Source organism: Sylvia atricapilla, chromosome 6, assembly GCF_009819655.1.
Source record: "Sylvia atricapilla isolate bSylAtr1 chromosome 6, bSylAtr1.pri, whole genome shotgun sequence".
Classification (NCBI taxonomy): domain Eukaryota; kingdom Metazoa; phylum Chordata; class Aves; order Passeriformes; family Sylviidae; genus Sylvia; species Sylvia atricapilla.
Window position 1 is genome coordinate 36,755,652 of NC_089145.1, and position 23,526 is coordinate 36,779,177.

The 23,526-nt window shown below is 51.2% G+C and overlaps 4 protein-coding genes across 4 annotated transcripts; all 4 read right to left on the minus strand.

The window, feature by feature from the left end:
- Positions 1-3,223: 3,223 nt before the first annotated feature.
- Positions 3,224-4,959, minus strand: LOC136363199 (inositol 1,4,5-trisphosphate receptor-interacting protein-like 1). Its single transcript, XM_066322277.1, has one exon. The coding sequence runs from the start codon at positions 4,957-4,959 to the stop codon at positions 3,244-3,246; it is 1,716 nt and encodes a 571-aa protein (XP_066178374.1). The 3' UTR covers positions 3,224-3,243.
- A 1,540-nt stretch (positions 4,960-6,499) lies between these two features.
- LOC136363200 (inositol 1,4,5-trisphosphate receptor-interacting protein-like 1) lies at positions 6,500-8,235 on the minus strand. The gene has a single exon (XM_066322278.1). The coding sequence runs from the start codon at positions 8,233-8,235 to the stop codon at positions 6,520-6,522; it is 1,716 nt and encodes a 571-aa protein (XP_066178375.1). The 3' UTR covers positions 6,500-6,519.
- Positions 8,236-9,793: 1,558 nt separating this feature from the next.
- Positions 9,794-11,509, minus strand: LOC136363101 (inositol 1,4,5-trisphosphate receptor-interacting protein-like 1). Its single transcript, XM_066322190.1, has one exon. It carries the CDS (start codon positions 11,507-11,509, stop codon positions 9,794-9,796), a length of 1,716 nt encoding a protein of 571 aa, XP_066178287.1.
- Positions 11,510-13,068: 1,559 nt separating this feature from the next.
- On the minus strand, positions 13,069-14,784 carry LOC136363102 (inositol 1,4,5-trisphosphate receptor-interacting protein-like 1). The gene has a single exon (XM_066322191.1). The coding sequence runs from the start codon at positions 14,782-14,784 to the stop codon at positions 13,069-13,071; it is 1,716 nt and encodes a 571-aa protein (XP_066178288.1).
- Positions 14,785-23,526: the final 8,742 nt, after the last annotated feature.

Consider the following 23,526-nt stretch of genomic DNA (forward strand, 5'->3'; position numbering starts at 1 on the left):
CTTGGCTGGGATGGGAATCTGAGACAAAGCTGGATGTCACAGGAGGGCTCGGGTGGGCCAGGAGAGCTTGGAGTGAAGAAGTCATCTGAAAAACAAGTGGCATCACTTCATTTTGCTCCCACCTGGTAGATCAAAGTATTGCTCAGTGATAACATCTCTCAAGTCGCCTTCCAGGTGTCACAGAGGTAAGGTGTTTTGCTCAGGTTACACTTGCCTGTTGCTGGTCTAGCTGTCACTAGAGTGAGCACAGACTGTGCTTGCTCCAGGGATTGCTCTTCAAAGACCATCTCCTACTTTGCAGATGAGTGGCAGCATGGTCTCACTTCCACCTCCCTTTGCCCAATTGTTTTTCTGCTCTTCAGGGAGCAGAAGAGCTGGGTGCAAATTGACTTAATTTCAGATCAGAACCAATTCAGCACTGTAGGCCTGGCTGAGCTCAAGAAGAATGTGCACAATCTAGATTCTGGAAGAGCACACGTTATTGAAAGACTACGAAAGAAGGTTTTCTTCTTTTTGGCCCTTTTGTTGATAATTTGCCTAAATTTGCTGCCTTCTGCCTAATTTCTGCCTTGTATCTCCACATTTTCACCCTGTCTACTTAGGTATTATTTAGCAAAATTCCTCCTGCCGTTCAGGTGGGCAGAGAGAGGATGGAGACTCCTGCCTGCCATGCATCCTGCCTGCCTGTCAGGCCTGTTCCATGGCAGCCAGGCGGTGATTCTGCTCCCCCTGTCCCTGCTGTCCTGCTCCCAGAGCCCTGTCCCCGGGCACAGCCCCATGGGGCGCTCCCTGCAGTGCCCTGGCCCGGCCCCAGAGCAGGGTCCCGCTGCGGTGTCCCCGGGGTGGCCGCGTGTCCCCAGCCGGCTGTGCCGGGCAGCTGCCTCAGCCCCGAGGGACGCAGAGCTGCTGGAGCCCAGGGCTCTGTGCACTCAGAGCTCCCTGCTCCAGCTGGCGCGGCCTCAGCCTGCCCTGTGCCCTCCCGCACACACGGCCCCGCTCGCTGCCCTCATGGCGGCACTCCTGGCCCCAGGGCTCTCCAAGGGCTTCTCCAGGGCCCTTCCTGCGGCCTGCAGTCCCTGCACCAGGCCCAGCACAGACCTGCAGAGGGGCCCTGCAGGGACAGCACTGGGGCCAGCGGCTTCCCACTGACAGAAGCCAGCTCAGGCTGCACATGTGGAAGGAACTGTGGCCTCTGAGGCTGCTGAGGCGCTGGCCCACGCTGCCCACAGCGGCTGTGGCCGCCCCAGCCCTGGCAGTGTTCCAGGCCAGGCTGGATGGGGCTGGGAGCAGCCTGGGATAGTGGAAGGTGTCCCTGGCCTCGGCAGCACGGCTGGAACAAGACAATTCCTATGGACCCTTTCAAGCCCAGCCATTCTGTGACCCTGTGATCAGAGGCGCTGGGGGTGGCTGGCCTTCGTTTGTGTTTAGAGCCAATCCAGCACCGTGAGTTTGGTTGAATTCAAGGAGACAGTTCACAAGCCCGGATCCACAGCACATGATATCCACCAGTGCTATAGGTCTGGGTGCGATCAATAAAGTCTTGCATGCTCCAGATTCTGCAATATTGCATTTTATTAAACAAGAGCAAAGCAGTTTCCACCTTGCCTCTCATAAATGCACTAAATATACAGCATTATGATTGCTCGCAACAGATAGTAACACCAGATATGGCTTTACTTATATATAAAACCAATATAATATATGTAATATATACATATGATATACCACACATATTACACAGTTATATTAATGTATGATATATATAGTGTATATATATTATCTATATGTTATATATATTAAAAATATACTTATTTGATTAAAATCTCTCTAGACATAAAGGCTGTAAAAGCATTAATATGTGGCCAAACAGATAGAGACACTAAGTATGTACTCTATTATCATTATTTAAACATAATTACATATTCAACTCCTTAAAATTATTTTTATCATGCTATAATATTTAAATTTTGTATCTTGGACATTATTAACATTAGTAATTTATTTTCTTTTATTGCATTTTACTATTCCGTATGATAAATTATGAACTTTATAGTATATAGCAGGTATACACAAAATATGTAAAAAATAAAAATCTAGATTCTTATATATAAAAAATTTCAGATCAGTTCCAATACAGCCAGTCCAATGTGGACCTAAATGTGACTCTTCCAAAGACAAGGAGTGAGTTCATTCATAGACTAATCCCAGGGAAGCAGCCCTGAGTTTTCCTCTAGGTTTTTTGCCCTGTTTCTCTTTCCTTTTATGTCCCACATACTTGCTTTTTTCATGCTCGAATTTTGGAATCTTCTCAAAGGCCAAGAAAGCTGCATGTTGCGGGTGGAGTTGGGCGACTTTGTTCTTGAATGTATGCCCTTATCTCTCTTCGTGTGTGCTTTTAGGAGTGCCTATGGCACCCATCAGCCAGGTCCCCAAATGCCACATCCATATGGCATCATTACCTAAACAACTGTTTGGAATTACTTTTAATCGTTACATAATAATTACATACTTAGTCTCCTGATATTTTTGTATTAGTATTTTTATTGTATTTTACGATTCAATGTATTAATCGAAAAACTGTCTCGTTTATAATTTCTATATACAAAACCAAAAACAAAATATATTTATATCTATGTCTCTCCACGAAACAAAAAAATCAACATTCTTACATAAAAAAAATTTCAGGTCAGCTCCAACACGCTTGGTCCGATGCTGACCTAAAGGTCTCCCTTCCGGAGACAAGGAGAAAGTCCATCCATGGAATGATCCCAGGCAAGCAGCCCTGGGTTTTCCTCTTGGGTTTTTTCGCCCTCTTTCTTTTTTCTTTTTCTGTCCCACATTGCTCCTCCTTTCGTGCTCCCATTTTGGGCTCTTCTCAAAGGCCAGGAACAGCTGCATGTTGCAGGTGGGGTTTGGTGACTTTGTTCTTGCATGCATGGCGTGCGCTCTCTTCATGTGCGCTTTTAGGAGTGGAAGAGTTCACACATGAGCGGGGCTTTGTGCAGATCTGGGTGCCTTCTTTTGGAAAATGATCTGACACAAGGAGGTAGAATAAATCCTCCCATGGCCCTCCACCTGCTGAGGCAGCAGGAGAGGCCGTGGGGGCCTTCACCAGAGCCTTTGCCCGCATCCTCCTCTCCTTAAAGCACCAAATTTGCCCTAGGAGGTGGGTCTCCACTGCCAGGTGTGAGCAGCCGGAGCACAGCTCTGTGCTCATAGCCATGGCTGCTCCCCTTCCTTCATTCAGCGTTGCCCGAGAAGGATTCTTTTGAACCACTTTCTCAGCACCTGGTACTCACTGATCGCCTGCCTGTGGGCGGCCGATTGCTGTGCCAGGTGATGGAAGAGGTTGTTTCTCTTGTCCATTTGAACATCTCGGGGCAATCTGATGTCCCCAGGAAGCCTCCAGTTGCCCACGATGAAGTGGTTGAGGCGTTTTGCTTGCACACACAGGCGCAGGCTCTCGCTGATATCCACCAGCCGCAGCAGCAAATCTCTCCTGCGCCACGATGACACGGGCTCGATGTTGAGCAGGTGCATGACGATGGTCTTGGTGGTGTAGGTGGAAAAGCCGAAGCCCAGCTGCAGACGGGTGAAGAACTGCAGGCATTTGAGGTGCAAACTGTCAGGGGGGGCCTGCCTGGCAATGTGCTCGAAGAACTCAGTCTCTGCCACAGCATAAGTCTCAGGCCAGGTTGTGCTTGGGGTGTAGGCCTCTCTCGGCTGGCTGCTCACAAAGATGTGTGAGTCATCTCTCTGCACCCCAAACAGCACCTCGATCCTGAAGCTTTCTGTGCCGTTGGTCACCTTGATCTGGCAGGAGCGTCTGGAGGGCAGCAGCTTTAAATGCCAGCTGTGTGACTGAGGCAAAGCTGGCCAGACTGCTCTCACCAGCTGGTAGAACCAGCGGGCCGTTTTGTGCACGTCGAGGTAGGAGTCGGTGCACAGGGTGTCCAGGAGGCTGGGATCCTGATTGCTCCTCAGCTCCTCCTCGGGGTGGTGCAGGAAGCACAGCATGTTCTCCTCCTGCTGCTCCCTCGAGCAGGTGCACTCCAGCTGCACACGGACACGGAAGTTCCTCACGTGCCTCTCCCCTGCAGAGTCCAGCTCCAGGTGGAAGCTGTGGCCTCGGGGAGGAGTCATGGGGATGAGCACACGGTACACAACATCCTGCTCTCGGGGACTCCACCCTTCAAAGGCACTGCCCACCCCGATGGCTCTTGGCAGGACTGGGTAGAAACTGTTTGACAAGATGAGCCCAAAGTAAGCTATATAATTGTCCATGAGCTCAGCTGTCCACTCACAGCCTTTCTGCAGGTCCTGTACAGGCCACTCTATGCGCTCCATTAGAATTCTTCCAACATGATCGTCAAAATCATTGTCCTCTCCTTGGACTCCGTTTGCCGCGTCATTGTTGTTTGCTGCATTTGCAATATCATTGATGACTTCATTTACAATGTCATCCTCTTCATTTAAAGCGGCATCGCCAACTTCCTCTTCACTCCCAGCATCGCTGCCTTCATCTGCAGGGACCATGCCTCCTTCGATTGCAGCAACGTGGCCGGCTTCCTGCACGTTGTTGTCTTCCTGCCGGTTTGCATCGGCTTCTTCGTTTCCACCATCGTCTCCTTCATTTGCATCCCCGTTTTGGACTTGCTCTTCGTTTGCACCACTGTTTTCTTCCTCAGGCTCCTCTCTCCTCAGGCTGCTTTTCCACCCGATGAGCCACAGGACCAAGACAAGCACCAGGAGCACAGCAACAGCCATGGGCTTCCAGACCTGCACCTGCTTCGGGCTGAGCTGCTCCACCTCCTGCTCCAGCCGAATCCTCTCCCACTCCAGGCGCTTTGCACGCGCTTCCATGCGCAGACGTGTTTCCTCATCCCAAACATCACCCACAGGCTGCAGGAACTGGCTGAGGGTCTTCACCAGCACGAAAAGGAATACTACGGAATTCATGGTCTGCAGGAGGATGGAAGGAAGACCTTGCGTGAGGCTACGAGGGGGGAGAGGGAACTGCTGCTTGCTGGAGAGAAGACAGGATGCCCAGGGATCTGGGGGAGGAAGGACGGGGCCCCAGACAGCTGCAGGCCGCAAGGCCTGTCCCGCTGCCCCAGCAGCGGCGGCGGCAGCAGCAGCAGCAGCACCATGGCCTGCCCAAGGCTGTCCCAGGAGGGGCTGTCCTTGCACGCAGGGGGAGAGCCCAGCCCCGGGTGCAGCGTTTCTGACCCGGCCCTCGTCCCCAGCCCAGCCTCCCCAGCACGTGCGCACTCACCGCTTTCCGGAGCAATGCTGGGCCAGCCTTACCTGCTGGTGCCTTTTACAGCTGCCCCCATTGTGACACGTGCCTGAGATGTCACAGGTGGCACAGCACGTCACAACCCCACCCTTTGTCCCCACCCTGGCTCAGCCCCTCAGAGTGACCCTGGTGTAGTCCTTAAGCTGCCTTTGAGTGAATCTTGAAAAGGTTCAAAAGAGCTCCCACTGTTCTTTCTTTTGGATCTCTTTTCATCTGCCCTCCATTGGCAGTCTCCTAGATATCCATGTTGGAAGGCAGCCGTGATCATCATTGAGTCTGAGCTTTGATTCCTCACTGGTTGTGCTGCACTTGAATCTCTGAGTCAGCAAGGTTGAAAAAGACCCTGAAGATCACCCAGTTCAACCGCAAACTTAACGCTACCTACTGCACCCATCAGCCAGGTCCCCAAATGCCACATCCATATGGCATCATTACCTAAACAACTGTTTGGAATTACTTTTAATCGTTACATAATAATTACATACTTAGTCTCCTGATATTTTTGTATTAGTATTTTTATTGTATTTTACGATTCAATGTATTAATCGAAAAACTGTCTCGTTTATAATTTCTATATACAAAACCAAAAACAAAATATATTTATATCTATGTCTCTCCACGAAACAAAAAAATCAACATTCTTACATAAAAAAAATTTCAGGTCAGCTCCAACACGCTTGGTCCGATGCTGACCTAAAGGTCTCCCTTCCGGAGACAAGGAGAAAGTCCATCCATGGAATGATCCCAGGCAAGCAGCCCTGGGTTTTCCTCTTGGGTTTTTTTCGCCCTCTTTCTTTTTTCTTTTTCTGTCCCACATTGCTCCTCCTTTCGTGCTCCCATTTTGGGCTCTTCTCAAAGGCCAGGAACAGCTGCATGTTGCAGGTGGGGTTTGGTGACTTTGTTCTTGCATGCATGGCGTGCGCTCTCTTCATGTGCGCTTTTAGGAGTGGAAGAGTTCACACATGAGCGGGGCTTTGTGCAGATCTGGGTGCCTTCTTTTGGAAAATGATCTGACACAAGGAGGTAGAATAAATCCTCCCATGGCCCTCCACCTGCTGAGGCAGCAGGAGAGGCCGTGGGGGCCTTCACCAGAGCCTTTGCCCGCATCCTCCTCTCCTTAAAGCACCAAATTTGCCCTAGGAGGTGGGTCTCCACTGCCAGGTGTGAGCAGCCGGAGCACAGCTCTGTGCTCATAGCCATGGCTGCTCCCCTTCCTTCATTCAGCGTTGCCCGAGAAGGATTCTTTTGAACCACTTTCTCAGCACCTGGTACTCACTGATCGCCTGCCTGTGGGCGGCCGATTGCTGTGCCAGGTGATGGAAGAGGTTGTTTCTCTTGTCCATTTGAACATCTCGGGGCAATCTGATGTCCCCAGGAAGCCTCCAGTTGCCCACGATGAAGTGGTTGAGGCGTTTTGCTTGCACACACAGGCGCAGGCTCTCGCTGATATCCACCAGCCGCAGCAGCAAATCTCTCCTGCGCCACGATGACACGGGCTCGATGTTGAGCAGGTGCATGACGATGGTCTTGGTGGTGTAGGTGGAAAAGCCGAAGCCCAGCTGCAGACGGGTGAAGAACTGCAGGCATTTGAGGTGCAAACTGTCAGGGGGGGCCTGCCTGGCAATGTGCTCGAAGAACTCAGTCTCTGCCACAGCATAAGTCTCAGGCCAGGTTGTGCTTGGGGTGTAGGCCTCTCTCGGCTGGCTGCTCACAAAGATGTGTGAGTCATCTCTCTGCACCCCAAACAGCACCTCGATCCTGAAGCTTTCTGTGCCGTTGGTCACCTTGATCTGGCAGGAGCGTCTGGAGGGCAGCAGCTTTAAATGCCAGCTGTGTGACTGAGGCAAAGCTGGCCAGACTGCTCTCACCAGCTGGTAGAACCAGCGGGCCGTTTTGTGCACGTCGAGGTAGGAGTCGGTGCACAGGGTGTCCAGGAGGCTGGGATCCTGATTGCTCCTCAGCTCCTCCTCGGGGTGGTGCAGGAAGCACAGCATGTTCTCCTCCTGCTGCTCCCTCGAGCAGGTGCACTCCAGCTGCACACGGACACGGAAGTTCCTCACGTGCCTCTCCCCTGCAGAGTCCAGCTCCAGGTGGAAGCTGTGGCCTCGGGGAGGAGTCATGGGGATGAGCACACGGTACACAACATCCTGCTCTCGGGGACTCCACCCTTCAAAGGCACTGCCCACCCCGATGGCTCTTGGCAGGACTGGGTAGAAACTGTTTGACAAGATGAGCCCAAAGTAAGCTATATAATTGTCCATGAGCTCAGCTGTCCACTCACAGCCTTTCTGCAGGTCCTGTACAGGCCACTCTATGCGCTCCATTAGAATTCTTCCAACATGATCGTCAAAATCATTGTCCTCTCCTTGGACTCCGTTTGCCGCGTCATTGTTGTTTGCTGCATTTGCAATATCATTGATGACTTCATTTACAATGTCATCCTCTTCATTTAAAGCGGCATCGCCAACTTCCTCTTCACTCCCAGCATCGCTGCCTTCATCTGCAGGGACCATGCCTCCTTCGATTGCAGCAACGTGGCCGGCTTCCTGCACGTTGTTGTCTTCCTGCCGGTTTGCATCGGCTTCTTCGTTTCCACCATCGTCTCCTTCATTTGCATCCCCGTTTTGGACTTGCTCTTCGTTTGCACCACTGTTTTCTTCCTCAGGCTCCTCTCTCCTCAGGCTGCTTTTCCACCCGATGAGCCACAGGACCAAGACAAGCACCAGGAGCACAGCAACAGCCATGGGCTTCCAGACCTGCACCTGCTTCGGGCTGAGCTGCTCCACCTCCTGCTCCAGCCGAATCCTCTCCCACTCCAGGCGCTTTGCACGCGCTTCCATGCGCAGACGTGTTTCCTCATCCCAAACATCACCCACAGGCTGCAGGAACTGGCTGAGGGTCTTCACCAGCACGAAAAGGAATACTACGGAATTCATGGTCTGCAGGAGGATGGAAGGAAGACCTTGCGTGAGGCTACGAGGGGGGAGAGGGAACTGCTGCTTGCTGGAGAGAAGACAGGATGCCCAGGGATCTGGGGGAGGAAGGACGGGGCCCCAGACAGCTGCAGGCCGCAAGGCCTGTCCCGCTGCCCCAGCAGCGGCGGCGGCAGCAGCAGCAGCAGCACCATGGCCTGCCCAAGGCTGTCCCAGGAGGGGCTGTCCTTGCACGCAGGGGGAGAGCCCAGCCCCGGGTGCAGCGTTTCTGACCCGGCCCTCGTCCCCAGCCCAGCCTCCCCAGCACGTGCGCACTCACCGCTTTCCGGAGCAATGCTGGGCCAGCCTTACCTGCTGGTGCCTTTTACAGCTGCCCCCATTGTGACACGTGCCTGAGATGTCACAGGTGGCACAGCACGTCACAACCCCACCCTTTGTCCCCACCCTGGCTCAGCCCCTCAGAGTGACCCTGGTGTAGTCCTTAAGCTGCCTTTGAGTGAATCTTGAAAAGGTTCAAAAGAGCTCCCACTGTTCTTTCTTTTGGATCTCTTTTCATCTGCCCTCCATTGGCAGTCTCCTAGATATCCATGTTGGAAGGCAGCCGTGATCATCATTGAGTCTGAGCTTTGATTCCTCACTGGTTGTGCTGCACTTGAATCTCTGAGTCAGCAAGGTTGAAAAAGACCCTGAAGATCACCCAGTTCAACCGCAAACTTAACGCTACCTACTGCACCCATCAGCCAGGTCCCCAAATGCCACATCCATATGGCATCATTACCTAAACAACTGTTTGGAATTACTTTTAATCGTTACATAATAATTACATACTTAGTCTCCTGATATTTTTGTATTAGTATTTTTATTGTATTTTACGATTCAATGTATTAATCGAAAAACTGTCTCGTTTATAATTTCTATATACAAAACCAAAAACAAAATATATTTATATCTATGTCTCTCCACGAAACAAAAAAATCAACATTCTTACATAAAAAAAATTTCAGGTCAGCTCCAACACGCTTGGTCCGATGCTGACCTAAAGGTCTCCCTTCCGGAGACAAGGAGAAAGTCCATCCATGGAATGATCCCAGGCAAGCAGCCCTGGGTTTTCCTCTTGGGTTTTTTCGCCCTCTTTCTTTTTCTTTTTCTGTCCCACATTGCTCCTCCTTTCGTGCTCCCATTTTGGGCTCTTCTCAAAGGCCAGGAACAGCTGCATGTTGCAGGTGGGGTTTGGTGACTTTGTTCTTGCATGCATGGCGTGCGCTCTCTTCATGTGCGCTTTTAGGAGTGGAAGAGTTCACACATGAGCGGGGCTTTGTGCAGATCTGGGTGCCTTCTTTTGGAAAATGATCTGACACAAGGAGGTAGAATAAATCCTCCCATGGCCCTCCACCTGCTGAGGCAGCAGGAGAGGCCGTGGGGGCCTTCACCAGAGCCTTTGCCCGCATCCTCCTCTCCTTAAAGCACCAAATTTGCCCTAGGAGGTGGGTCTCCACTGCCAGGTGTGAGCAGCCGGAGCACAGCTCTGTGCTCATAACCATGGCTGCTCCCCTTCCTTCATTCAGCGTTGCCCAAGAAGGATTCTTTTGAACCACTTTCTCAGCACCTGGTACTCACTGATCGCCTGCCTGTGGGCGGCCGATTGCTGTGCCAGGTGATGGAAGAGGTTGTTTCTCTTGTCCATTTGAACATCTCGGGGCAATCTGATGTCCCCAGGAAGCCTCCAGTTGCCCACGATGAAGTGGTTGAGGCGTTTTGCTTGCACACACAGGCGCAGGCTCTCGCTGATATCCACCAGCCGCAGCAGCAAATCTCTCCTGCGCCACGATGACACGGGCTCGATGTTGAGCAGGTGCATGACGATGGTCTTGGTGGTGTAGGTGGAAAAGCCGAAGCCCAGCTGCAGACGGGTGAAGAACTGCAGGCATTTGAGGTGCAAACTGTCAGGGGGGGCCTGCCTGGCAATGTGCTCGAAGAACTCAGTCTCTGCCACAGCATAAGTCTCAGGCCAGGTTGTGCTTGGGGTGTAGGCCTCTCTCGGCTGGCTGCTCACAAAGATGTGTGAGTCATCTCTCTGCACCCCAAACAGCACCTCGATCCTGAAGCTTTCTGTGCCGTTGGTCACCTTGATCTGGCAGGAGCGTCTGGAGGGCAGCAGCTTTAAATGCCAGCTGTGTGACTGAGGCAAAGCTGGCCAGACTGCTCTCACCAGCTGGTAGAACCAGCGGGCCGTTTTGTGCACGTCGAGGTAGGAGTCGGTGCACAGGGTGTCCAGGAGGCTGGGATCCTGATTGCTCCTCAGCTCCTCCTCGGGGTGGTGCAGGAAGCACAGCATGTTCTCCTCCTGCTGCTCCCTCGAGCAGGTGCACTCCAGCTGCACACGGACACGGAAGTTCCTCACGTGCCTCTCCCCTGCAGAGTCCAGCTCCAGGTGGAAGCTGTGGCCTCGGGGAGGAGTCATGGGGATGAGCACACGGTACACAACATCCTGCTCTCGGGGACTCCACCCTTCAAAGGCACTGCCCACCCCGATGGCTCTTGGCAGGACTGGGTAGAAACTGTTTGACAAGATGAGCCCAAAGTAAGCTATATAATTGTCCATGAGCTCAGCTGTCCACTCACAGCCTTTCTGCAGGTCCTGTACAGGCCACTCTATGCGCTCCATTAGAATTCTTCCAACATGATCGTCAAAATCATTGTCCTCTCCTTGGACTCCGTTTGCCGCGTCATTGTTGTTTGCTGCATTTGCAATATCATTGATGACTTCATTTACAATGTCATCCTCTTCATTTAAAGCGGCATCGCCAACTTCCTCTTCACTCCCAGCATCGCTGCCTTCATCTGCAGGGACCATGCCTCCTTCGATTGCAGCAACGTGGCCGGCTTCCTGCACGTTGTTGTCTTCCTGCCGGTTTGCATCGGCTTCTTCGTTTCCACCATCGTCTCCTTCATTTGCATCCCCGTTTTGGACTTGCTCTTCGTTTGCACCACTGTTTTCTTCCTCAGGCTCCTCTCTCCTCAGGCTGCTTTTCCACCCGATGAGCCACAGGACCAAGACAAGCACCAGGAGCACAGCAACAGCCATGGGCTTCCAGACCTGCACCTGCTTCGGGCTGAGCTGCTCCACCTCCTGCTCCAGCCGAATCCTCTCCCACTCCAGGCGCTTTGCACGCGCTTCCATGCGCAGACGTGTTTCCTCATCCCAAACATCACCCACAGGCTGCAGGAACTGGCTGAGGGTCTTCACCAGCACGAAAAGGAATACTACGGAATTCATGGTCTGCAGGAGGATGGAAGGAAGACCTTGCGTGAGGCTACGAGGGGGGAGAGGGAACTGCTGCTTGCTGGAGAGAAGACAGGATGCCCAGGGATCTGGGGGAGGAAGGACGGGGCCCCAGACAGCTGCAGGCCGCAAGGCCTGTCCCGCTGCCCCAGCAGCGGCGGCGGCAGCAGCAGCAGCAGCACCATGGCCTGCCCAAGGCTGTCCCAGGAGGGGCTGTCCTTGCACGCAGGGGGAGAGCCCAGCCCCGGGTGCAGCGTTTCTGACCCGGCCCTCGTCCCCAGCCCAGCCTCCCCAGCACGTGCGCACTCACCGCTTTCCGGAGCAATGCTGGGCCAGCCTTACCTGCTGGTGCCTTTTACAGCTGCCCCCATTGTGACACGTGCCTGAGATGTCACAGGTGGCACAGCACGTCACAACCCCACCCTTTGTCCCCACCCTGGCTCAGCCCCTCAGAGTGACCCTGGTGTAGTCCTTAAGCTGCCTTTGAGTGAATCTTGAAAAGGTTCAAAAGAGCTCCCACTGTTCTTTCTTTTGGATCTCTTTTCATCTGCCCTCCATTGGCAGTCTCCTAGATATCCATGTTGGAAGGCAGCCGTGATCATCATTGAGTCTGAGCTTTGATTCCTCACTGGTTGTGCTGCACTTGAATCTCTGAGTCAGCAAGGTTGAAAAAGACCCTGAAGATCACCCAGTTCAACCGCAAACTTAACGCTACCTACTGCACCCATCAGCCAGGTCCCCAAATGCCACATCCATATGGCATCATTACCTAAACAACTGTTTGGAATTACTTTTAATCGTTACATAATAATTACATACTTAGTCTCCTGATATTTTTGTATTAGTATTTTTATTGTATTTTACGATTCAATGTATTAATCGAAAAACTGTCTCGTTTATAATTTCTATATACAAAACCAAAAACAAAATATATTTATATCTATGTCTCTCCACGAAACAAAAAAATCAACATTCTTACATAAAAAAAATTTCAGGTCAGCTCCAACACGCTTGGTCCGATGCTGACCTAAAGGTCTCCCTTCCGGAGACAAGGAGAAAGTCCATCCATGGAATGATCCCAGGCAAGCAGCCCTGGGTTTTCCTCTTGGGTTTTTTCGCCCTCTTTCTTTTTTCTTTTTCTGTCCCACATTGCTCCTCCTTTCGTGCTCCCATTTTGGGCTCTTCTCAAAGGCCAGGAACAGCTGCATGTTGCAGGTGGGGTTTGGTGACTTTGTTCTTGCATGCATGGCGTGCGCTCTCTTCATGTGCGCTTTTAGGAGTGGAAGAGTTCACACATGAGCGGGGCTTTGTGCAGATCTGGGTGCCTTCTTTTGGAAAATGATCTGACACAAGGAGGTAGAATAAATCCTCCCATGGCCCTCCACCTGCTGAGGCAGCAGGAGAGGCCGTGGGGGCCTTCACCAGAGCCTTTGCCCGCATCCTCCTCTCCTTAAAGCACCAAATTTGCCCTAGGAGGTGGGTCTCCACTGCCAGGTGTGAGCAGCCGGAGCACAGCTCTGTGCTCATAACCATGGCTGCTCCCCTTCCTTCATTCAGCGTTGCCCAAGAAGGATTCTTTTGAACCACTTTCTCAGCACCTGGTACTCACTGATCGCCTGCCTGTGGGCGGCCGATTGCTGTGCCAGGTGATGGAAGAGGTTGTTTCTCTTGTCCATTTGAACATCTCGGGGCAATCTGATGTCCCCAGGAAGCCTCCAGTTGCCCACGATGAAGTGGTTGAGGCGTTTTGCTTGCACACACAGGCGCAGGCTCTCGCTGATATCCACCAGCCGCAGCAGCAAATCTCTCCTGCGCCACGATGACACGGGCTCGATGTTGAGCAGGTGCATGACGATGGTCTTGGTGGTGTAGGTGGAAAAGCCGAAGCCCAGCTGCAGACGGGTGAAGAACTGCAGGCATTTGAGGTGCAAACTGTCAGGGGGGGCCTGCCTGGCAATGTGCTCGAAGAACTCAGTCTCTGCCACAGCATAAGTCTCAGGCCAGGTTGTGCTTGGGGTGTAGGCCTCTCTCGGCTGGCTGCTCACAAAGATGTGTGAGTCATCTCTCTGCACCCCAAACAGCACCTCGATCCTGAAGCTTTCTGTGCCGTTGGTCACCTTGATCTGGCAGGAGCGTCTGGAGGGCAGCAGCTTTAAATGCCAGCTGTGTGACTGAGGCAAAGCTGGCCAGACTGCTCTCACCAGCTGGTAGAACCAGCGGGCCGTTTTGTGCACGTCGAGGTAGGAGTCGGTGCACAGGGTGTCCAGGAGGCTGGGATCCTGATTGCTCCTCAGCTCCTCCTCGGGGTGGTGCAGGAAGCACAGCATGTTCTCCTCCTGCTGCTCCCTCGAGCAGGTGCACTCCAGCTGCACACGGACACGGAAGTTCCTCACGTGCCTCTCCCCTGCAGAGTCCAGCTCCAGGTGGAAGCTGTGGCCTCGGGGAGGAGTCATGGGGATGAGCACACGGTACACAACATCCTGCTCTCGGGGACTCCACCCTTCAAAGGCACTGCCCACCCCGATGGCTCTTGGCAGGACTGGGTAGAAACTGTTTGACAAGATGAGCCCAAAGTAAGCTATATAATTGTCCATGAGCTCAGCTGTCCACTCACAGCCTTTCTGCAGGTCCTGTACAGGCCACTCTATGCGCTCCATTAGAATTCTTCCAACATGATCGTCAAAATCATTGTCCTCTCCTTGGACTCCGTTTGCCGCGTCATTGTTGTTTGCTGCATTTGCAATATCATTGATGACTTCATTTACAATGTCATCCTCTTCATTTAAAGCGGCATCGCCAACTTCCTCTTCACTCCCAGCATCGCTGCCTTCATCTGCAGGGACCATGCCTCCTTCGATTGCAGCAACGTGGCCGGCTTCCTGCACGTTGTTGTCTTCCTGCCGGTTTGCATCGGCTTCTTCGTTTCCACCATCGTCTCCTTCATTTGCATCCCCGTTTTGGACTTGCTCTTCGTTTGCACCACTGTTTTCTTCCTCAGGCTCCTCTCTCCTCAGGCTGCTTTTCCACCCGATGAGCCACAGGACCAAGACAAGCACCAGGAGCACAGCAACAGCCATGGGCTTCCAGACCTGCACCTGCTTCGGGCTGAGCTGCTCCACCTCCTGCTCCAGCCGAATCCTCTCCCACTCCAGGCGCTTTGCACGCGCTTCCATGCGCAGACGTGTTTCCTCATCCCAAACATCACCCACAGGCTGCAGGAACTGGCTGAGGGTCTTCACCAGCACGAAAAGGAATACTACGGAATTCATGGTCTGCAGGAGGATGGAAGGAAGACCTTGCGTGAGGCTACGAGGGGGGAGAGGGAACTGCTGCTTGCTGGAGAGAAGACAGGATGCCCAGGGATCTGGGGGAGGAAGGACGGGGCCCCAGACAGCTGCAGGCCGCAAGGCCTGTCCCGCTGCCCCAGCAGCGGCGGCGGCAGCAGCAGCAGCAGCACCGTGGCCTGCCCAAGGCTGTCCCAGGAGGGGCTGTCCTTGCACGCAGGGGGAGAGCCCAGCCCCGGGTGCAGCGTTTCTGGCCCGGCCCTCGTCCCCAGCCCAGCCTCCCCAGCACGTGCGCACTCACCGCTTTCCGGAGCAATGCTGGGCCAGCCTTACCTGCTGGGGCCTTTTACAGCTGCCCCCATTGTGACACGTGCCTGAGATGTCACAGGTGGCACAGCACGTCACAACCCCACCCTTTGTCCCCACCCTGGCTCAGCCCCTCAGAGTGACCCTGGTGTAGTGCTTAAAGCTGCCTTTGAGTGAATCTTGAAAAGATTCAAAAGAGCTCCCATTGTTCTTTCTTTTGGATCTCTTTTCATCTGCCCTCCATTGGCAGTCTCCTAGATATCCATGTTGGAAGGCAGCCGTGATCATCATTGAGTCTGAGCTTTGATTCCTCACTGGTTGTGCTGCACTTGAATCTCTGAGTCAGCAAGGTTGAAAAAGACCCTGAAGATCAGCATAAGTCCCTGTACCAGGCCTAGCGGAGACCGTCCGAAGGGCCCTGTATAGGGGTCTGCAGGGACAGCACTGGGGCCACTGCTTCCTACTGACTGAGGGCAGGCTGAGATGGGCTGTTAGGAAGGAAATATTGGCTGTGAGGGCCGTGAGGATTTGGCCCATGTTGCTGAGGGGAGGTGTGGCTTCCCTGTTTCTGTAAGTGCTCCAGTCCAGGCTCGATGGGCCTCAGAGCAACATGGCCTGGCGAACAGTGTGCTAGCCCATTGGGAGAGGTGTAGAACTGGATGGCTTTGGACATTCCTCCAAGGACACTCACAGACACAGCATTTGTTCAAGAACTGCCTTTATTGTAAATTTGCGCTGTCTGAACGTCTTAGAGGGAATGGAGTTCCTCAGGAAAGGAAGGGTAGTCAGTGTAATTTTGAAAAAACAATCATGTATTTTAAATATTTTCAATCACAAATAATAATTATAGTCATCGTGACATTAACAATTCATTTGTATACTGTTACAAAATATATAGTAATTATTGCAATGATGATGTTTTTTGAATACTGAAGATTTTGCAGAATTACTTCATATTACAAAAATTTAACTCACTTCAGCTGTTGTTCATTCACATAATTTGCAGTAATTTTTACTACGAATTATAATTATTAGACTAGAATGTATTCTTGTTCTAATAGAATTAGTATTTGTTCCTATTAGTATTACTATTATATTGTACAATAGCTGTACTACACATTGAAGTCATGTTTAATAGAATTACTAAAGTATCTAAATTATTTCTAAACTAATCAGGACTTTAAATCAATTTCTGTCTGTCCTGTCCGACCGTCCTTCACTTGGCTTTATCCTCGGGTAACTGAAAGGCTTCTGCAGGGAAGAGCATTAATAGATGCAGTTAATACAGATACAGTTTAGAGACACAGTGAAGAGGGGCATACTCTGGCAGGAGCCCTGAGCCTCTGCCCCAGCGCAGCTCTGTGCGCTGGCTGCTCACAAAGATGTGCAGCTCACCCTGGCCAGCCCACAGAGCATCTCCAGCAGGAAGCTTTTCTTCACACAGGCCACTGTGTGGGCTCCTCCAAAAGCCTGCCCAGCTTACCTTCACTCTCCTGCTTACCTTCCTAATTATTCCAATCAGCCTGGCCATATTCCTCCTTATCATTTTCATGGTGTTCCACATCTCCTTCAAGTCTCTGAACCTCTTCTTAAACCGAAGTCTTCTCTGCTCGATTTCATTCCTTCGCCTTCTCTCCTCCATTTCCCTTCTTTGCCTTCTCGCCTCTGCTTCAGCTCGCCGGGCTGCTGCTCTCTGCCTCATGGCTGTTCTTGCACGCCTGAAACAGAAGCACAAAGGCAGGAGCAGCAGTTCAGCAGCAGCCCAGTAGGGCCCCTGCTGAAAGGCTGCAGAGAGCACGGGTCCCCATGGAGGGTCAGGTGGCTCAGGGGTAGCCTGCTCCAGGTCCTCAGCGCTCATCTTGGCATCCTCATCCAAACCATTGTCCACGGCCTGTGGCAATGCAAAGACGAGCAGTGCAACCAGGGCAAGGACTGATTTGTGCGCCATGGTCTGCAGGAGGAGAGAGACAAGGCTTTCAGTGGGGAGACCAAAGGGAGTTTGTGGTGGCCGAAGCGAGGCCTGGAGGCGCAGGGATGTGAGGGCAGGAAGCAGAGGGCCCCAGGCAGCTGGCAGGCAGCAAGGCCTGTCCCCGTGGGCCAGCAGGAGCTCCGTGGTCTACCCAAGGCGCTGACACGGGGGGCTGGCCCTGGATGCAGGGGGACAATGCAGCCCCGGGTGTGGCACTTGTGCCCCAGCCCTGGCCCAGCTCAGCCCCGCCATGTGTGCACTCACTGCTTGCCCAGGCTGTGCTGGGCCAGCGTTACCTGCGGGGGCCTTTTACAGCTCCTGTCATTGTGACACCTTCCCCTGATGTCACATGGGTCTGAGGCATCACAGCTGGGCCAGCCCCGCCCTTTGTCCCCACCCCAGCTCAGGGGCTCCCAGTGGGCCCAGCAATGAAAGCCCCGGCACCCACCAAGTGCAGCCCCTCTGGGAGGGAAAGGCCCCTCTAGGGTTCCCTTCAGAAGGCAGGCAGAAGCCCTTGCTGAGCTCTTGTCAAAGAGAAAAGAACAGAATCAATGATATGAAATATAATACAGAATATCAACTATGAAACACCAGAGATGCTTTTGTAATGTGACTGGTTCTTCTGTGAGTGGGATTGAGTGAGGGTTGCTCAGTTTTTTTTGATTGACCATGCCTGGTTCCCACCACCCTAAGACCTCTCTGAAACCTGTTCATTGGATATTAGAGATAAAGAAGTGTAGCCAAACCACTTCCCGTCTCCTTCAGATCAAGAAGCTGCAGAGGGATGGTCCTGGCAGAGAACTTGAGCAACTTTGCATAATAATCACACAGCTGTCTTAGCCAGGACTGGCCACTCCTATTGTGTCTGAGATGAACAGAATCCTCATTGTGTCCCCAGTGAACCCATAGAGGTTACAAGAGCAGTGCCTCTTGCCCGTTCCTGCCCAGCCAGACCTGCCAGTCCTGGTGAAATGCCCAGCATGGCGTTTGAGTGCAAAGGGATTGCAGAGCAAAAAGCATCTGTGTAGCTGCCATGGTCTTCAGTGGCTGCTGCACCAGGGAGGCCATTGGGATGTGTCCCACATTTGCCCACCTTTTTGCCTGTGGTCTGAGGTCTGGTGAATACCATCTGCTCCCAATATTGCTCCACAGTCAAAACCATGAGTATCCCCTGAGTAGCCAGGCATTCAGCTCTCTAGTGTGTTCCGGCCCATGTCAGGGGTTAGAATAAGATGGTTTTAAGAGTCCTTCCAACCCAAACCATTCTAGGATTCTGTGATTTCTCCATGACTGACTTTGGCCCCCTCAGAATATGTCCTATCTCCCCTCTTCCCTCCACCTGTGGAGAGCACATTCTGGTGCTGCTGGTGGTGTTGGGGCAGGTTGGTGGATACTCTTCCTGCCAGCCCATGGGTGTAAGCCTGACTCCTCTCTGAAGTCCTTGGCCCTGAATCAGTGCTTTCAAATGACAGTTATCTCCCCTCCTTCCTTTTCCATTCAGCGCTTGAGTAGACACAACATTTCTCATCGTTTTCCACAGAACAGCACAGGTCCCAGTTCCCATATTGTGGAGCCCTCTGCCATAAATCAGCCTGATAGGTTTATTCTCTACGTAATGGGAAATTATGACAAATGCAGCTGTATAATCTAGTTAGTAACTCACCATAATGACTACTTCTGGGGTGATTTATGGGTTTTGTCATATGTGAGCTTTCAGAACTTTAGAGATTACATTTTTCACACTTTTTTGTTGGAATCTCAGTTTATTAGACTTTACTGCAGCATTAATCATATGTAGTACAACCCTGGACTTCACAAATGTATCACATCAGCATGAAAAAGGCAGAGAAAACAAGAACTGTGTGAATTAATGAGCCGGGTAACACATGTCTCGCAACCAGTGATGAAATAACCTGTGTTCTTCTTCAAGCTGCAACAGAAAGCCCCGAAGTCTGGCTTTTGGCTTTTTTTTTTTTTTTTTTTTTTTTCCCCCACAAAACACAGGCAGCAGAAAGAACTGAAACAACACAGCCAGGCTTGAAACCTGAAAGATCTGCAAGGCTGAGTCTATCCTAGTTAATGGTGAAATGATGTGTGAATCTGTCCTAGATGTTCAAATAAAGAAGATTGATTCACAGTTATAATATGGCTTATAAGCAAAACACTGGGATTATATAGGAGAAATGCATGTGTCATGAAACAACCAACTGATAAATCAGAGAGACAGTTCCAAGCTCTACTGTGAAGGTCTGGGAAATGTTCAGAGTTGCCATTTATGGAGTTTGGTGCAGGATAAACTGGAACAAAAGGCCATCATTGCCCAAATTGCTTTGGTTTGGGCTGGTTTTTTTGGTGGGTTTTTTGTTTTTTGGTTTTTTTGACAGATAATGTTTTATAATACTCCATGAAATATGTTGAGAAGGTCACCGTGATCCTCAGACACAAGCAGGGGGGCTGGGGCTGATGCAACACATTTCTTGCACTGGGAGGGTGGACAGAAGGAAGGCCTGTTTTGGAGTAAATCAGCATGGATCATGGAGGTGGCTCAAACCTGGGCTGGCCAAAGCCTTAGATTCATGAAATATCCTGGGTTGCAAAGGACCCACAAGGATCATCAAGTCCAGCTCCTGGCCCTGCAGGAGACGCCTACCCAAGAATTCCACCCTGTACTTTGGCAGGTTCTGGTGGGCAGGAGCACACAGTTGGCTGTGGTTTTGGGTGGATGGGTATAATGATCTGCAGGTGAGGAGGAGCATCCCTGCTCCCTGAGCTCCTGGAGAGCTGCAGACACTGATAACTAGTGAAGACACCCACCAGGGGCATGACCTGGGGCTGGTGATCTGGTGTCTCCTTTCTGCTGCTGCTTTCTACCAAAGATAACAGCCTGTTACCAAGTTCGTGTTGCTGAGGTGATAAATGGCTGGCAAGATTTCCTCCCCGTTTCTGTCTGGACAACTTTTTTATGCTCAGCACCAAAGGACTGGGCCAGAATGGAGGATTTGGGGTCTCAGTGCTGAGGCTGAGATGGACAGTCAGGCAGAGCAGCTCCTCCTGGCTGATGCAAAAATTAGCCCTGGGCTGACCAGGCCAATGATTCATAGTTATGGTGGTGGTGGGTATTCACTGGAAGAAGAGAAGGTAAAATGAAGCTCCAGAAGCTGGCTAGTATCCTGGAAGCTGGCCAGACCCCACCTGACCATGGTGGTTGTTTGGCCAGCTGAGGTGATGGAATTTATTGGGCTTTGCAAGGACAGTTGTCTGTGGAAACATGAAGGATGAAATATGGCCTCATAGTAGAAACAGCTGGGCTCAACTCTCTTTATTCCAGCTGTGAATCATTGCTCTCAGGAGCAACAGATTCCACCTTTTATTAAACCAGAACTTGTTTTTTATCATTATTATTATTTTGAGGAACATAAAGGACCTTATGCATTTATTGTATTAACATTTTTAAACAATCTGATTTAGGTAGTGCAGGACACCCATTGCATGAGAAGCATGAAACATTAGACGTTACCAGTGTGTGGCAATGAAATTTAAATGCTGAATTTTCTTTTGGAGATGCAGGAGTCACAGGCCCAGGTTCTTTAGTGACCAGCAGGAGATGGGAGACGGCCATTACAAAGACACAGAAGATGACAGAGGTAATGGCTAGAGCTTCCCTGTTGAGTAAAAACAACTCTGCTTGTATGTGTTCTGATTTTAAAAACACAAAATGAGGCAAAGCCTTGCTCCTGTGTTTTCTGCCTTTGGCTTGATACAGGCTGAGACAGACTGTTTCCATGAGTATGTTGGACCTGTTCCAGACTTCAGGCACCAATGCCAGTCCTCACCAGACAAAATCCTGCTTTGTAGGAGGCATCACCACCTCGGATGGAATTTGGAGCAGAAGTGTTTGGTTTTGAGCCCTGGACAGAGACAGCCCTGCTGGACAGCCAAGGTCTGGAGGCAGGACTGGGAGAATCCCCTGTGTCCTGCTGGGAAAATGTGGTAGCAAGAGGGCGAAGGCCAGTATGGAAAGAAATCTAGTTTGGGGGAACACTTTGATAATTTGGATTGAGGTGGTCAATATAGAAAAAGTGGAGGCTTCAGTGGATAAACCCCAGCAAGTGCTATTCACTGCAGGTTTTGGATGATGTCAGTGGAATTTCTGTGGAAAGCCAGGGATGAGGCATGCAAGAAGAGCATCCCAGTGACTACAAAGCTGCAGGTGCTCACTTCAGTATTACCTCAAGCCCAGGGGACCAGAGTGTACGAGCAAAGCCTGACCTGTACCTGCTCCTGTGCATAGCCAGAGGCAGGGGCTGGACAAGGTCCTGCACCCGCTCAGCCCAGCTCTAACACAGCTGTACCAGGCCAAAAATAGGGTCCAACCCCAGGCTCAGCCTATGTGACGTGGGAGAGATTTTAGCCTTGATCATCACAAACACACTCTATGCTTTACATCCAGAAATAACCTATGGATGGAGGATGAAGGACATGGACATGGCAGAAAACCCAAAAAATCCACCATACAGCTCCAGACCTTTAGGTCTAAGCAGTGTGGCAAGGGACAAATCCAGCTCAGAGTTTCTCAATGTGTGCCTGGTGGTCTTCAGGAGGAGAGTCAGGATGAGGACGGGGAATGGGAGATCTTTGTGCATGCCCTGGTGGCTGCTGGTGCAGGAAGTTATGATGCTCATTCCTAGTTCTCCCTCAGTGGCAGGAGCCCAGCAGTGTTCCTGCACTCCAGCACAGGCGGGGAGGCCCTGGCTGCTTTGGGCAGCTGCCTGATTTCTCTGTGCCTGCAGCTGTCCCGGCTGGATGCTCTCAGCTCTGACATGGTCTGGAGGAGAGAAAACAAGAGACATTCCTGCTGTGTGAGGGGAGCACAGGGAGCAGAGCTGTCCCATGGTGCTGTAAGTCACGTCCCATTGACAGATCCTGGCTGCAGCAAAGAGGCTGTAACCCAAAAATAGCCCCATTCCTCACACATGAAATGAATAGATGGGAAGGCCTACGTGCACCCACACCTCTGTGTCCTGCGCTGTGCCCCAGCAGAGGATCTCAGCAGCAGGAAAGGGGTGCTCCCTGTGGCCTCTCAGAAATGGGGTGGATGTGGCAAAGCTGGTGCAAAGATGCCAACTTGGCTGGGTCCTGTATCTACCCACTGTATTACCCACTGTATTACCCAAGTCCTGTATCTACCCACTGTATTACAGTGGGTAATATCACTGTATTACCCAGCCTGCAGCACCACATGCATCTCCCATCTTCCACCACCTCTGTCTTTTCGGAGAGCTTCTCCTCATGGAAGGTGTTTCTAGTAAGTCCCATGTGATGTTTTACCCATATTTTTGGTTTCACACTGACAGAGGGCAGGGTTAGATTAGATTTTAGGAAGAAATTCTTCCCTGTGAGGGTGGAGAGGCACAAGTTGCCCAGAAAAGCTGTGTCTGCCCCATCTCTGGAAGTGTTTCAGGCCAGGTTGGATCAAGCTTGGATGCTTGGAGCAAGCTGGAATAGTGGAAGGTGTTGCTGCCCATGGTAAGGGGTTGGAACAAGATGATCCTCCCAACCCAAATCATTCTGTGATTATGATCTTAATATTTTGTGATTTTCTCTTGTAGCACAGAGCAAAATGTCCCCATTAGGCTTGCTAGCATCTTCCTGTTGCTCTGCTGAAAGCCTGTTCCTGCTCTGATTCTTCCTTTCATCTTCCTTGGAGGAAAACTGTCTTTTATTTCCTGCTGGAGAAAATGGAGACCACTTTTAATCCCGAGCCCTGAGCACAGGGGAGTGAAACATAGGTGGTGGACTAATGCCATTAAAATTTCTTTGTCCTCATGCCCACATCTCCATGTTTGCTCCCAGCCCAGGGGTGCTGGGTTTCCTCCTGAGTAGCAGTGCCCAGAGAGTGGAAAATTGGGGGTGAATTGTTGAAAAAGGCTCAGTTTGCAGCTCAAGTTGATGGCTCTGCTCTGAAGTCAAGGACCTGCTGCTTTTGCCAGCAAAAAGAGCCCAGATGTTTTTCAATTTACACAGGCAAGCTCGCCAAAGGCAGGTTAGCACTGTCATGCTGCACGTTTGGGAAGGACCCCTTCTTCTCCAAGTCCCTGGCATAAAATCCACTCTGTGAAACAGGAGGTCAGAGTGCTGAAGTGATTTAAGAGCCTTTGCTCTGACTCAAGGATTTTGAAGGGGTCTTCGTGTTTGTTGTGTTTCTGGATTCTAATATCAATGAGAGAATTAAATCATTATATTAAAACATCAAAACACTAATGCTTTGTTTTCATTGGCATGAACCAAAATGATCTAACTCAAAAGCCATGAAATATCAGCCTTTTTTTTTTTTTTGCCGATGAATAATAAGATCTCTGGCTGCATGTGATAGTAAATTTAATAATGTCAGTGATTTGAAAGGTTTGAGTCCTAAACGTGAAGAAATGTGTTTCACCCCCTCCACCCTCTAC